At 37.5% G+C, this 16,671-nt stretch overlaps 1 protein-coding gene across 6 annotated transcripts in view; it reads right to left on the reverse strand.

The window, feature by feature from the left end:
- Positions 1-16,671, reverse strand: part of TCERG1 (transcription elongation regulator 1) — a 61,496-nt gene that overhangs the window by 13,503 nt on the left and 31,322 nt on the right. For 4 of the 6 annotated variants that reach the window (XM_084779619.1, XM_084779620.1, XM_084779617.1 and 1 more), the window contains 7 exons: positions 10,613-10,773; positions 9,022-9,078; positions 8,858-8,924; positions 7,777-7,827; positions 6,057-6,192; positions 5,228-5,317; positions 838-956 (listed from right to left, as the gene is read on the reverse strand). In XM_084779619.1, coding sequence (XP_084635745.1) covers positions 838-956; positions 5,228-5,317; positions 6,057-6,192; positions 7,777-7,827; positions 8,858-8,924; positions 9,022-9,078; positions 10,613-10,773 — 681 coding nt within the window. The remainder of the gene's footprint in view (positions 1-837; positions 957-5,227; positions 5,318-6,056; positions 6,193-7,776; positions 7,828-8,857; positions 8,925-9,021; positions 9,079-10,612; positions 10,774-16,671) is intronic. The other 2 variants (XM_084779621.1, XM_084779618.1) reach the window with 1 other exon arrangement.

Raw genomic sequence — 16,671 nt, forward strand, 5'->3', positions numbered from 1 at the left:
GGAACAAGGAATGTGTGCATCCAGGCTTAATAACTCATCTATTACCCAAGGCTTGCTTCAAACACAGTAGGATAGCTTATCTGACTAACCCTTCACAACTGGACAAAGGACTGGGCAACTGATGTAAAGCAGACTGATTACACGTGCAATGACAGTGAGGTCCCTGAAAGGAGAGAATTCATGAGGTACGCCCTACTGTTATCCATTTTCACACAGCCTCCCAAGGTGTAGAGCTCAAATTCACGTACAACACAGTGGCTAAAAGAGCAGAGGAAGAAGTCCCAGAGAAAAGATCCCCCAGAAGCCCGGGGCCTCACATGCAACCTAAATGTTGAAACGCATGGCAAGACCATGTTCTGTGTCATCAGGGTTAGAGTAAAGAAGGAGGGCTGGAGAGATGGCTGAGCAGTCAAGAGCACAAACTTACTGCTCTGGCAGCACCTACCTCAGATAGCTCACACCTGCTTCCAGGGGAGCCAGCACCCTTTCTGCTCTACACTCAAACCCACACATAGACACATAGTTAAAAATAAAAACTAGGGCTGGAGATATGGCTCAGAGGTTAAGCGCACTGACTGCTCTTCCAGATAGTGGAAACCATCATCAGAATATCTTGTATGAAAAAAATTATAACAATGAGCAATTCCTCCTGTTTGTACTAGTCTGAGCAATAGTAGACTGAATAAAAAGCCTGTTGCCATCACCTAATTTGCTTGTGTTCCTTTCCTTACCTGTAAAATAGGTATAATTTGATTACCTAAGTCACTCCTTTGTGCACACACTCTTGATTTTGAGAGAGAAATGCACACTCAGAGCTGACTGTAGTTAAGCACATACCTTGGATTAAACTTTGCTTCTTCCATCATTTTTTTGAAATCTTCCTTGGCTTGCATTATTTTGTTTTTCTTTTCCCTGCGTTCTTCCTCTGCTCTGGTCTTGACATACTGATCAAACACCTATCACACATACACACAAAAAAATAATTTGACAACTGAGTCTAGTACAAAATTACAAAACAAAGTCTCCATTCAAACTATACAAAATAACAGTATAAATAACTAACAGTAGATTAACTCCAGCAAGCCTCATTTTAAAGGTTCACCAAAATAATACACAAGTTCTACAGCTTTCCACTTACCCTTCCAAAACAAAACAGAAAAAAAGAAACAAATAAAAACTCTGTATTCTATAATTTTCTCACAATGATTTAACACATATTTCAAGTCCTCTCAAACTCATTCTAGAAAAGTCAGCAACATGGAACCCACAATTTAGTTCTCCTTCAATACTTAAATCTTTCTTTCTACACTGTTTTCACTTACTTAGTATTGTACAGATAAGACGGTAAGTTAACTGAAATTTAAAATCTGGCTCTATAGCACTTTATTTGAATAGTTGAACTCACTGCTTTACATGTTGTCTATGGAGCTACCCTAAAATAGCAGATTCAGAGTTGCAACACAGCATACAGACCCCCAGACTCCACATACTTATTATCCCACCCTTTTTGCTGATCCCTGTTCTCAAGGGTAAAACAAGTCTACCTTGAGGCAACATGCCTCTGAATGCAGCATGCCAGACTAAGAACCTCAGGACTAAGGCACAGTTCTATCTACGGGGCACAGGGTTATTTCAACTGCAACTAGCCTAATCTAAGTAACCCCTCACAGGCATTCACAAAGGCTTGTCTTCCTGGGTGACTCTGTCACACTGACAATCAGTATGAACCCAGACCTGTGCATCTGCATACAAGTCTCAAATCACAAGGGCCCTACCAGGCAGAGATCAAGCTGCTTTGATGCTTCAGCAAGAGTTATAGGGCACCTGAGAATTCTACACTGCAAAATCAAGAGTCTATACCAGAAAACAAACTTCAAAAAGAAAAAAAAATAATAATCTTAAGCAACTTATGAAACTATAACTATAAAAGAAAACCTGAAAAAAAATCTTAGAAATTGACAAAGGGAGAAGTAAAAGCTGAGTTGAACAAGCTGACAATGTTAAGGAAAAATGGATTTAAAAAATTTTTTTAAATCAAGAGAAAAAAAAAACCAGAAATTTAAGGATGAGGGCTGGGGATTTAATTCAATGGTAGAGGGCCTGCATGACACACAAAAGGCCAGGGGTTCAATATCTACTACCACAAAAGGCAAGAAAAGGGGAGAAGGTGCAAGGAAAAGACAGAATGAACCCAGAACTCCAAAAAGTAAATTCTCTGCTCCAAAACAGAACAGAATGTATTTGGAGAACCTGTTGCTGGAAAGCTCCTACACCACATGGGAACCCCGTACTATTATTTTGCTACACAAGTATAGTGTCAACACTCATCTGCATACCTACAATCTCCTCATGCTGTCAGCCCTCAGCACAGAACCTCCTTTTTGCAGCAGACGGCCAGTAACAGATTCGAGCTGGGCAAGTGCAGAGAAGGAGTAGGTCTAGAGTGCTCAATCCTAAACAAGACACTGATATCACACTCCTCCCAACATGGCACAGGGAACACTAAGGAAGAGGAAGTGGAACTACCGTAAAAGCAGAGGCTGGGCAGGGCCCATAGCAGCTGGGATGGCCTGAAAAGACCCGTATAAGATCAACCAGTGGGGCTGGAGAAATGGCTCAGTAGTTAAGAGCACTGCCTGCTCTTCCAAAAGGACCCGGGTTCAATTCCCAGCACCCACATGGCAGCTCACAACTGTCTGTAACTCCAAGATCTGACACTCCCACACAAACGGACATAAATTAAAATTATATAAAATTAAAAAAAAAAATCAACCCAGTGCAAAGTCCAGCACAGATGAGGAAGGACTACATTAGCTCCATTAAGATGGAGATTTTTAGCAACTGAAGACTGCTAAGTAGAAAGCATGGTCTTAGTGGGCTATGAAAAGAGAACATGAGCTAACAAGGGAAACAAGGCAGGGCAGGGTCATTAAGTATGAAATTCTCAAAGAATAACAATAGCAACTACAAAAACGTAATGAAAGAGAATTTCCCTGAACTGAAAGATAGAAGTTTCCATTATTTCACAATGCAATCTTCTACTGGAATGTATCTCACTGGAACATCAGATCACAAAGGATTAAAAGACAATCAACATAGTCGCAGAGTCTAGGGGGAAAAAAATCAACAAAACAACAAGTAACATTACAGCTTCAAAAACATCTCTGAATGTTGGAAGCAAAGCAACACCTTCAAAATCCTTAAGAAACAACCAACCACAAAATGCCAAAGAAAGGCACAAACAAAGCTTCCTCAAATACGTATAACTATTATCAACAACAACCACCACACCCCCACCACATACACACTTGTACTAACTTGTAAACTAAAAGAGAGATGAAGCAGGAGAAAAACCAAACAAAAGCAAAAAAACCAACCTCTGGGTAGGCACAATCCAAGTGGAAGAACCACAACTCTAAAGCAGCCCAGACTACATGGGAAGATCCTATCTCAAAACGTAAGCACCACGGATGAGCTTGGGGCAGAGCTCAGCACATATAAAACCCTGGGCTTCATCTGTGGTACTACCCAAGTCAAAACCAAACAAAAGCCTCACTGAGGTGAAGAGTTGACCTCCCAACCCTATAAACAGATGGAGGCGGCTTTCCAGATGACAGTGAGAGTTGTCATCACTTAAGATGACCGCTGTTGAATTCAGAAAGCCCTGGGGTAAATGTCTGAGTCAATGAAGACAGTAAGGCTATATACTCCAGCTTCAGAATAAATAAATGTACACCAGCATGTCTGCGTGACATAAACAGAAGATGCTTCCTTAAAATGTCTCCCCAGGCCAGTCTGCACCCAGAAAAATCATCAAAACTATACTGAAACTTGTGGGTTAGCTTACTCTGCCAGAGACAGACAACACCCCTTAAGTCACAGGAAAGCCTTTCTCCTGCTATCTCCCTTCTCTACTGTTTCCTTGAAGCAGGAACATAAACTCAAGTCTCTCTGCCTCCTGAGTGTCAGGGTAATACACACACCCTCACACCAGCCTCTGTTGGCTTTATGTTTTTCTTTCAAGGTACTATGTAAAAAATTGGAACATGCAATGCTGTAGGTCGAAGTGCCTGAGTTCTAAGTACAGTTCTTAGGTTTCACTCAGAAAATGTAACACTTAGTAACATAAGAATGTGTCATAAAAGCCAGATGTGGTGGCCTTTAATCCCAGCACTTGGGAGGCAGAGGCTGGAAGATTACTGTGAGTTCAAGGCCAACCTGGTCTACAAAGTAAGTCCAAGACAGCCAAGGCTACACAGAGAAACCATGCCTCGAAAACAACAACAAAAAGAAAAAAAAGTGTCTTAAAATTAAGTCTTCTAGGTGTTTATATCAGGCATTGAGCCAGATACCGCACAGAGCAAGTAACAAAACTGTTGTCCTTACAGAGTTTACATCCTACAGGAGAGGGAAGTGCCATGATAAACACTGTATTTTTATTTACATTTATCTGAGTGTATGTCTGTCGGTCTATCTATCTATAAGGATGTATATGGGCATGTATCTCACAGAAATGAATGGAGGTCAGAGAAGAACCTGCAGTGACTGGTTTTCTTCTTCTACCATCTTCATCTTGAGAACCAAACTCAAGTCAGGCATGACGAAGCTTCTGTTACATGCTGAACCACCTTGTCAGCCCAAATCTACAGTTATGCGGTAGGCACTTTAACACATGCTTGACATGTGGCAGGCATAAAATACAAACATTCCAAGTACTACATGTCCACAGTATTTGTACACTTACATACATAGAGAAGCTGATATGCTGGTTAGAAAAGCAAAAAATAGTAGTCATGTCAGTGTTTTTCTAATTTTAAAAAAAACATTTCACTATTTTCTGCTCCAAATTTGTACCATTTGTACAAATTGATAAATGCATTAGAAAAAGCTTTTAAAACCACGGCAGACATAACTACTAACTATGAAGCACAAGGACATGTTCATATGAAAGAAGCAAAAATAATCTTGTTTTTGAAGAGGAAAAGCCTCCACAATGACCCATAATAAGCACTAAAGTATGCTGTGATGATGTACTGTTAAAGAAAAAAGGCGGCGGCCTAGCATGAATGTTTGCTACTGCCAGGTGTGCTGGGATGCGCTGCAACTCCAGCAAAAGAGCAGTGGCAGAAGGACTGCAAGGCTAGCGAGCCTGGGAACCTTCTGTCTCAAAACTTAAACATTAAACTTCATTTAAATGGTAAGTTTTCATTGTGATAGTTCCTTTTACCTGTTTTCTTTCTTTAGGATTGAGAAGTAAGTACCGAGGGTCAAATACTATCTTGTGCAACTCCTTCTCCCATGTTGAAAAAGCAGACACCTTTAAAATAAAAAAGAAAGCATTGCCTCATAATTAAGATACTCTACACCAGAAAGGTCATAATTTTGCTTGAAATCTACAGGGCATCTGTTTATAAAGGAAACATTAAAACCATAGTGAAGTTTCCATCACTAATAAATGATAAGCAGTGGGAGGCTAACAACAGCAAATTTCCACATAAATTGGCTCTGACCACTTCTTTGTTATAAAGAAATAACACACTCCTTTGCTCATTAAAAATAACTACTACTGTGTGACATTTTAAACTTAGTACATCAGAAAAGGCCTTGAAGATTTGCATTTTGATTTCACATACTAACTGAAATATTGTGATTTAAAATAGAACAGTTTACTTATTCAAACACATTTGTGAATACAACGAAAAGGTTTCCTTTCTCAGTTAAGCTTTTAATATCATAAAGTATCATATACACCTTACCCATCCGAAGTAGTCCGCAATTCTGTAATGTTAATGCTCATACATGTTACCAAAATCATAGAACCCAAATAATGGTAAATGCTATTTGTACTTAAAAGGACAGTAAAATGCCACTTAGTCAAACATGATAAGATAAGCCAATGAAAAGGCTACTTCAAAAAGTGTACAGTAAGTTAACAGGTCCCCTTATCCTCCCACCCCCATTTAATGAGCACTAACCTTAGATTTGACCTTTTAGCAAGACATATTTATATTACTTATATAAAACAGAAATATCTCCCCCAAAGATTGTTTTCTGACCCCTCTCTCTAGCAGCATGTCCTTGAACTGCTTCATTCGAGCCTCCAGAGGGACAATGGCCCTTTCTCGGGCAGCTTTAATTTCAGCTTCCATGGCAGCTTCTTTCTCTGAGTCAATGTCTTTATTATCATCTCGCCTATGAAAAATAAATCATAAGGTGATATTAATACAACTAATACAAATCTTACCAAGTTCTTAAATCAGTGGCATTTTCAAGGCAGTACTAAGTAGCATATTCTTGACAACATAAATCATCCTTAAGGATCTCAAATTACACAGCATAACTTTCTTAATAATAATAATAATAATAATAATAATAATAATAATAATAATAATAATAATAATTACAGTGCATTTCTAATGCCACAATGGCTATACTGGTTTAAAAACAGATAGATAGATAGATAGATAGATAGATAGATAGATAGATAGACAGACAGACAGACAGACACATAGATACATAGATAACTAGATAGATATAGATAGATACATAGACATATAGATGTACTTTAATGTGCTGTCTCTTACTCCATGCTTTCCTGGCATTACAAAACTTCGCTAGAATCAAATAGAACCGAATATATTTTTAGTTCTTAAAATGATATAGAAATAGCATCTCCCAAAATATCTATTATAAATTTATAAAGTATTTTAAAATCTATTAAAAATTATAAAATGGTCCTAGTAATTTCAATTATTTGTTTGAAGAATACAATTAAATAATTTTTTGGTTTGTTTAGTTTTGGTTTTTCGAGACAGTGTTTCTCTGTGTATCCTTGGCTGTCCTGGACTCACTTTGTAGACCAGGCTGGCCTCAAACTTACAGAGATCTACCTGCCTCTGCCTCCCGAGTGCTGGGATTAAAGGCCTGTGCCACCACCGCCTGGCTAATTAAATGAATTTTAAAAATTAAAAAGTATCTTCTAACTTGGCCAAGTATATAGTATGTGAGATAAACACTTTACCTACCCGATATTTTTATTACTCACTTTCTGGGTGAATAGCTGAAATTTAAGTTGAAGGGCAGGTCTCAAGAGTGTACCATAGGCACAAGAATTAGAATGGTTCACCAATGACTTAACTTCTTGTTTATCCAAAAAATGCACGTTGGAGCTAAGGACAGGCCTAGTACTTGTGTGTATGCAAGAAGACTGTAAACACGAAATCAGGTCACTTCTCAAAACATATGCACTATGAAAAAGGCCTATTTTGTATAACTGATAAAAAAAAGTGTGTCTGAACAGCTCTTCCTTCTAAAATATGACCCACTCAGTATATAATAAGCTTATAAAATAGATTTATACTCCCTACACAAGTTATTGGAAATTTAAAAGCATGCTATAGGTAGCCTATGAGCTACAAATGGAACCAAGACTAACTAGTAATATGAGAGGAAATTAGCAACTGGGGATTAAGGAATGCCTCACCTCCAAAGAAATAGAAAACACAACCTGTGACCTGCAGGAACTTAATGAGATAGTCTGTGGCCTAGGCATGCACAAGATAAACAAGTAAAGCAATTTGCCAAGCAAGATACCTCTTACTTTACTGAAGAGCCACTTAAGTAGTTACAGGAGTTCAAAGACAGGTAAGAAATATAATTAAAAACAACCTTTATAGAATTATACTAAATGTCACAATATAAACGATCACTATCTATCTCAATAAAATAAATAAAAGGAAAACTTAAGCCAGGAAAAATAGGCTTTTAGCTTTGTACCTAAATAGAGAAGCTCGGGCAATCCACATAAAGGACTTCTTTGACATTCTCCTGATAAAAGCAGTTAAAAACCTTACAGAGATGTCTATAAGAACAAACAATTAAAAACAACCTAAAAGTTTAACATCACAGAAATATCTCAAATCATGGTACATAAACAGAATGAATATAATCACTTAGAATAATTTTTTTAAAAAGTCTAAATCTACAATTTTTACAAAGAACTTAAAATTAGATAACCACAACTAGTAAGCATACAATTGATTATGGAATAAAAAGGCCAATTGTGAAAATCACAATAGCTGCCTCAGCTGCAGATAATGGTACTTTTTCTTTAATAAGATCCTAATTGAATAGTGTTGCCAATAAACAAACACGTATGTAAAAAACCATTCTTTACAACAGTTGTTCTACTCCTCTCACCACAATCAGCTGCAGTCAAGCTGTCCCTTCTCAATGGGGCTAACTATATTATCAACCGGTCGCTAATAATACTTTCTTATTTGCTACAAAATCTCACTCACAAGCCCCCTTTCCTCCAACTTCATTCCCCAATAAAACCAACATCACACCTTGCCCGGCTGCAGAGGACTCCCCACACCAATCCCTCTAACCTCTTCCAGTGTCTCTCAGTACTTTCTAACTAAGTCCACTCCTAACCAAGGAGTAACGGCCAGTCTCTAAGAACAAACATGTCACAAGCTAAGCACATATAAGGAGAGGATGTTCATTTTTATGACATGCTTCAAATGGTGTTTGTGAAGGTTGATACAAGAGAGTAATTTTATTTAATAATATCTAGACATACTAAAGTCTGTAGAAAATTAATGAATTCCTAAATGTCAACTAGTTTCATAATATATATTTGCATAACCAAGTATTCAAAACTATAACTGAAAGGATATCATCTCTATATTACAAAACAAAGCTAATTAATATTACATCCAAGAAAAAAATTATGACTACTGTTTCCTAATCACATAAAACTATATACACATTACCTTCGAACAAGAAACTGATAACCTCATCAACTCTATTCTGTACAGCTACCTTGGAAATGCATAAACTAGGTATTACTTACTTCCGCTTTTTTGCTTTAATAGGCTCATCTTCATTCATTTCTTCCATTAATTCTTGTTCTTCTTTAACTGTAAGAAAAAAATTAATTAAAACACTGAATAAACATAAGCAGGTAACTACTGAATTTTCAGCCATTGATTCTCCATTGGCAGTCATTTCACTCACTTGCACTCATCGAGAACTGCCACTTTTGGATGGACAGCATTGTCGGAGCCGGGTGTCCTAGCAAAAACATTTCAAACACTGTTATCAACAGTTACATTAACATATTCACAAGCCTTTTAAAAAATTAATTTGAATAAAAATATCTACCTAATAGCCACTCTTTTATCAAACACTAAGCTAAGTATGACAATTCTATATTTATCTTCCATTCAAAATGAAGTACCAATTTACTTTGTTTCCTGCCTGGCCCTTAACTTAAATATATGCAAGTAAAATCTCCCAGTTTTAACTTTACAAATAATTAAAACTCCCAATTCATAGAACCTTTTTCAGATGCATGCTTATGTAACAAATCTGACTAAAATATAGAGAAAATGTTTCAAAAAATCCCAAAGGCAAATCTCATACTTTCTTGGCACCACTCACTGATTACAAAGCATCTTCACCTTACCTATAAAATAAATATTGCTGCAGTGAAAGAAATGGTACCAGCACCATAAAGGCAGTTATACTGATCTGCAAAGTACTAAAAGCACAAAATGCCAGAAACACATCTATATGCTCCATATAAAGTTATTGGCCACTTTAAAGACCGTATCAGTACTTGTTACATTAGTGTATTAAATGATTTATTTACCATGTTTCTACATTATAAATAAATACAAGTTCCATAAAAACAAACTGAATAGACATAATTTTTAAAACTCTGAATAAAAATTGACCTTTAAGAAATATATAACAGGGGGCTGGAGAGATGGCTTAAAGGTTAAGAGCACTGACTGCTCTTCCAAAGGTCCTGAGTTCAATTCCCAGAACTACATGGTGGCTCACAACCATCTATATGCCCTCTTCTGGCCTGCAGGTGTACATGCAGGCAGAGCACTGTATACATAATAGTAAATAAACAGATCTTTAAAAAAAAAAGAAACATTTAACAAAGTTATACACAAATGTTTATATTCAGTATTATGAAATACTATCAGAAGAGGCAGATTTAAAACTTTCTCACAAATTAAGGATTTCTATACTCAAGAAGAAAGCTATCATCTAGAGTTTTGTTTTGTTTTGTTTTTGGTTGATAGGTCTTACTATGTCTTACTCTGGCTGGTCTGGAACTCACAATGTAGACCAGATTGGCCTGGATCTCAGAGATCTACCTGTTTCTGCCTCCCAAGTGCTGGAGTTAAAAGTGTATGCCACCACACTCCACAGGATTAATTAGTTTTATAGAAGTCTGCACTTTGTAGACTATAAAATTTTAGTAAATAAAATACAAAAATATTCTGTGCAATTTGATTATTGCAAAGTACATCACAAAGGGAGATGAAATGCTGTAACTAAGGAGTGTTTCAGAAGCATTAATAAGCATTAAGCCAACATGTCAGACTAACTGAAAAATCTTAGCAACAAAGTTAAAAATGTTTTACAAAATAAAACAATACCCAAATCCTATACATTTTTCACATTTCTTACTGTATTCAAACCAGAATAGCAGTCTGTTTTTCAAAACTTAATCTAAATGGCCTTTATAGTATTGCAAATAGTGAAAAGGTGTTAAATTCAGAGGATGGATTCCTAATTTAAAACTTACTTAGTTTCTTCATGTCTTCCAGTCCTTTTTTATGAGGAGGCTCTTGAATAATTTTGTCAACATCTGCCCTCCCAATCAAATCATCAGGCCGGTCCCACATAGAAAGACGAGTAGTGGGATTGTAAAAGAAGACTCGCTCATCACCAGTCCAAACAACACACCTAAAATAATATAAAATATCATTATCTTGGTAGCTAAGTCTTTTAATATTAACTCTAAAAGGGAAAAAGGTCAGGCAAGTAGTAAGAAAAGCAAACGTTCTAATTAATAATCGTTCTCATATTGGCTACAGAGATGCAAATCAATTTGTAGTCAAGAGTTTAAAATGCTTAGGAACTGAGTTCAGTACACTCAATCTGACAGCACTAAAATGTAAAATAAAAAGTTAAAAAAAAAGTGTAAATTCAAAGGCAACAAACCCACTATTAAAAACTTGGCCGAGTGGTGGCACATGCCTTTAATCCCAGCACTTGGGAGGCAGAGGTAGGCAGATCGCTGTGAGTTCGAGGCCAGCCTAGTCTACAAAGTGAGTCCAGGACAGCCAAGGCTACACAGAGAAACAAAAACAAAACAAAAACAAAAACTCTACCACTCCCCCACCCCCACAGGGTTTCTTTATGTAGCCTTGGCTGTCTTGGAATCACTTTGTAGACCAGGCTGGCCTTGAACTCTGAGATCTGCCTGCCTCTGCCTCCCAGAGTGCTGAGATTACAGGCTTGCACTACCACGCCCTGCCTATTAAAAATTCTATAGCTTAAAAAGTGAGCCATAGTACCCAATAAGTTCTTAGTATTATTTAATAAGCCAACACTACCTATCAAATAAATATGATCTAAGTATAGGAGATATAAAATATAAACAAAGTAAGGACTACACCAGAACCCTGTAAACCACTGTAGTCCACTGGTCTCACTTTTACAACTAGAAAACTCAAGCCATAAGAAAAAACAAATGTATGAAAAGGATTTGTAAGTTTAACATTAAATATATTAAAGTACAGTGAGCCAAAATTACAGAGGCAATCATAAGGAAGTAAATGGTCATTTCTGCCCCTTCACAAGTTCTAGTCTGACAGCAGGTCCTACTGCAGCTGACAGTGCAGAGTCCAAATGAAACCAGATTTCTATGCTCAGACAATCAAACTTTAATCAACACAGTAAAGCTCAAAGTTACCTAGATACTGAAATGAGCAAAGGATACATGTTGAAATAATCCAAGATTCCAAAATAACAACTAAGCTTTATGAGATAAAGAAAAACACATCTGAAATAATGAAAAGATGCAAGTTTTCAGAATAGAAATAGAAACAATTTAAAAGACAAACAGGAAATATAGAAACTTAAAATATTGGCATTGAAGAGATGGCTCAGCAATTAAGAGTACTGGGTGCTCTTCCAGAGGCACGTGGTTCAATGTCAGCACCCACACAACAGCTCACACTGTGAATCCATTTCCAATGGGTTCAATGCTTTCTTCCGGACTCCCTGGGCACTGCACACACATGGTGCATAAGCATACCCGAAGGCTAAAGACCTGCACACACAAAAGAAATACTTCCAAAGCAAGATAATGGACAGAGACTTCTCAGACTGCCGTATGAGGTACAGCTCAGTAAACCTCATACAAAATAACTTTAAGACAATCTGGCCTAGACACAAAAGGAGCAGCCATAAATAAAAAATAGAGGACAAATATCATGACAGCAACTATGGGTGAGGGAAAGAATGACAAAATTTATATGAGGCAACTTTATTCTTAGCAAGAGCCCCACAGACAAAATACAGAGGAACATCTTTAATGCTTTGGGGGGGGTGGGGGGTGACAAAAAAACAACCATAACTTAATTAACATCCTGGAGAACCAAAAAGGGGGAAAGTATTTTCGGATGAAGAGAAGCTAAGAGGTTTCAATTCAGAAGACCAGGCTGACAAGAATGTTCTCCATGCTGAAATGACTCAACAAAACTCACCATCTTTAACAACGAAGAAAACATGACAAATGGTAAATATAAAAGACTTTCTTTTCTTAAGTTCTACTGGAATTTTAGTGCACGCAGCATTGCTACATAAAATAAGACATAAGTCAGTGTGTACAGTACAGGTTTAAAGGGGCCTACTCAGCAGCAAGTTATACACACAAATAATACATTCATTTGAAACAGAATTAGATATATTATAATTGCTGAAGTAACAACTGATGACAGCGATGTCCTCAAAAAGCCAATAAATTAAGCAGAATGTTAAAGAAATTAAATAAACTGATATTAAGAGAGAAGAGAGGAAAGGGTTAGAAAAGACAAACGTACATTAACTGTTACCACATCAAAGTGAGTCTGGGCACAAAGGTTCTCTCCCTGAATGCTCAGTATGCTTCTCTGGCCCAGAGGCTGGGCTGACCCTCACTATATAATCCAACCATTTTGGACACCTGGCCTTTTCATCTACCCTTAACCCTCCTGTCCTCTTGGTCTGGCTCTCCCCTTACTCTCCCTTTTCCTCCTGTGGCTCAGGGTTATACCCACCTTCGACTTTCCCAGATGTCTCTGTGTCTGGCTATGATGCTCGCCCTTTTATCTATAATAAACTTTCTCCCCTACCAGACCCAGAAGCAGTCATGTCCTTTCCTTACTCTGTTTTTTTCCTTCCTTCCTTTCTTTTTCATTCACAGGAGGTAGAGACAGGTGGATTCCTGTGAGTTCAAGGCCAGCCTGAACTACATACTCAGTTCTAGGACAGCCAGAGCTATGTAGAAAGATCCTACCTGAAAATAAAATAAAAACAAACAGAAAAATATATGCTATCAAAGTATAAATAAAAGAATGGCTGGTTTTAATTATAAATAAATCAAGTTTTGAGACAAGAAATATGAAGAATAAGGAGAAGAATCCAGTTCATAAAAATAAAGACAAGATGCAACAATTATAAAATGTGTATAAGCTAACCAACAGGGCCTCAAAGACAGTCAAGTAAAAATAAACCTCATTAAAAGCTGGCATGGTGGACAAACATTGTAAAGGAATCATGTGGTTTCAAAACTTTACATCAGAGAAGAATTTTATTAATGACCCACAAACTTAAAAGAGTAACTGGGTGTGGATGGCTCTTGCCCTAAATCCCAGCATTCAGGAGCCAGAAGCAGGCAGATTTCTGAGTTCAAGGCCAGTTTGGTCTACAGATGAGTTCCAGGATAACCGAAGAAAACAGAAAAACCCTCTCTTGAAGAACTGCAGGTGAGGGAAGGAGGGTCAGTTTTGTTTTGTTTTTTTTTAATTACTAAAAGCAAAGGAACCTTTTAAAGCTGATAAAGGAGTCTATGAGAAACCTACAGCTAGCATTATATCTTACAATAAAAAAACTGAACTGGTCATTGAAGATGTGGCTCAGTAGTTGAGAACTTGGCTACAATGCATAAGGCCCTGAGTTATATCCCTGTTAGCATTAAAAGAAAGAAGAAAAACAGGGGAAAAGGGCAGGAAGGGAAGGATGAACTGGTGGTGCATGCCTTTAACCCCAGCACTAGGGAGTTGGGCAGCAGTATCATCTGGGTTGGTCTACAATAAGGAGTTTCCTAGCCAGAGCTACAAAATGCAAGCCTATCTCAAAAAGGGGGGAAAAGAGGGAATTGTATGCTACTGGTACAGGGAGTAAGACAAGGTAGCCCACTATTACTTCTATAAGAGGGCCAATAAAAAGAGAAATTAATGAAGACATAAAAGAGTAGAACAAAAAGCATTTTTAGATGCAAATGATAGGATCAAATAATTTTAGAAATTTTTCTAATTATCAAATTTACAAAGTTGTGAGATATTATTTCTATTCTTATATACTAATGGAAAGCAGCCAAATGGGAAATTATCTTCCCCCCTAAAAAGCCAAATTTGTAGATAGGGACTTGGCTCAGAGGGGAAAACAATGCTAGCTGTGCAGGCCTGGTGACCTGAGTAGCATATTACCAGATCCCACATACAGAGCCAGATGCAGTGACCTTCTGTAATCCCAGCACTCCCACCCAGAGATGAGCGGCTGAGACTAGAGAACTGGCCAAAAGCTAACAAGTCAACAGCAAGCAACAAGACAGGGGCCTTGTCTAGACAAGGAGGAAAGAACAAGGACTCTGCAAAGTTGTCCTCTGACCCCCAAACACTATGACACATGTGCAGTAGGAAACAATATAATATCTAGGACTATATTTAGCAAATCATGTCCAACTCTACAATGAACACTGTTTTGATATTAAAGGCCTAAATCAGCAATCTTTTTCATAAATTATGCTTATGAATCAGAAAAGATGGCATTGTTAAGAAGTCAATTCTCGCTCCCCTTTAATCCCAGCACTCGGGAGGTGGGGTGGGGGAGGTGGGCAGAGGCAGGCAGATCACTGTGAGTTCAAGGCCAGCGAGTCTAGGACAGCCAAGACTACACACCGAAACCCTGTCTTGAAAAACTAAAAATCAATTCTCTCCAACTTTCCTTCTATGTAGCTCAGGCTGGCCTCATGATCCTCTTGCCTTAGCCTCCAGTGTGCTGTTATATGCAATTAACCAAGCTTCTCTCTCCAACCCTTTTACAGTCAAGGCAGGGACCACAGAGATGCATGTATAACACAGAAAAGCTGTCAGGGAGCTTTAGAATTAACCAAGAAACACAAAGATTTCTTCTATCACAAAAAATTATTCCATACTACTAAGACTTGATAAGTCTATGCACAAGGTGTACTGGCATCTGTTAACTTTCAATGTGTTAAAAAAAATCAGTAGGTTGAAGGGCAATCATGAACAGCAAATACTGCAAAGTGAGAACTACAGCATCTAAGTGGTCACTGTGCATATACTGGATATAGTCAATATAGAACTACCTCAGCGGTCACTACGTCACTATATATACTCAAGGTAGAACTACAGAATCTTCAATGGTCACATATACTGTATATAGTCAATGTTGAAGAAGTCTTGATATCTACAAATTTAAAATTCACCATATCAAAATGCTGGGGAGTAGGGGGGGGGGGGGAAGCACCACAGAAACAAAAAGAAAACAGACAAGTTCTATGCAATTTTCAGTAAATTAAAAAATAAAAATAAATCAGGGGCTGGAGAGATGGCTCAGAGGGTAAGAGAACTAACTGGCTGCTTACTCCTCCAGAGGTCCTGAATTTAATTCCAGCAACCACATCTGTAATGTGATCTAATGGCCTCTTATGTCATGCAGGTGTACATGCAGGCAGAGTACTGTATACATAATGGATAAATAAATTTTAAAAATCAAGATAAACTTAGAAGCTTTTAAATTTACGTTTTATTTATGTTTGTAAAGTCAAAGAACACTGTCTGGGAGTCAGTTCTCTCCTTTGACCATGTGAATTCCAGGGATCAAACCTAGGTGATCAAGTCTGGTGGCAGATGCCTTTATCTACTAAGGTGTTTGCTAAGTTAAACCCAACATAGGACCAGGAGTGGTGGTGCAATACCTGAGAAGTGAAGACAAGATCAGGAAGGAGGCTCAGGGTGTGGCTCTGCTATATAAATAAAAATTTCAAGGTCAGCCGGAGCTAGTAAGACCCTGACTTACCTAGGTAAGACAAAAAAAATTTAAAAAAATTAAAAAAGCCATGGACTAATAATAATGCATGGAAATGAAAGGTAGCTATCACTGTCCACAATAGTACAGGACTACTAAAATAACTATAAGCTAAAACTCTGTATAATTCCCAGCAACCACAAGATGGCTCATAATCATCTACAATGAAATCTGGTGCCCTCTTCTGGCCAATAAACAAATAAATTATAATATAATATAATAAACAAAAAATTTTTAAATAAATCTTTTTTAAAATGTGTATGAAAACTTTTAAAACTCTTAGAACCAGAAACTAGTTTACTGATTCTAGAGAATACAATGCTTCTAATTTGATCTTTCTACAAATAAAAAAGATCAACTAACTTGACTTCATCCAAATATTACTTCTGGGGCTGGTCAGCAGTTAAGAGCACTGAACTGCTCTTCCAGATAACCTGAGCTCTCTTTCCAGCGGCCACACAGGATTCACAATTGTCTGTAACT

Source organism: Acomys minous (assembly GCF_964271855.1).
Source record: "Acomys minous genome assembly, chromosome: 4".
NCBI lineage: Eukaryota > Metazoa > Chordata > Mammalia > Rodentia > Muridae > Acomys > Acomys minous.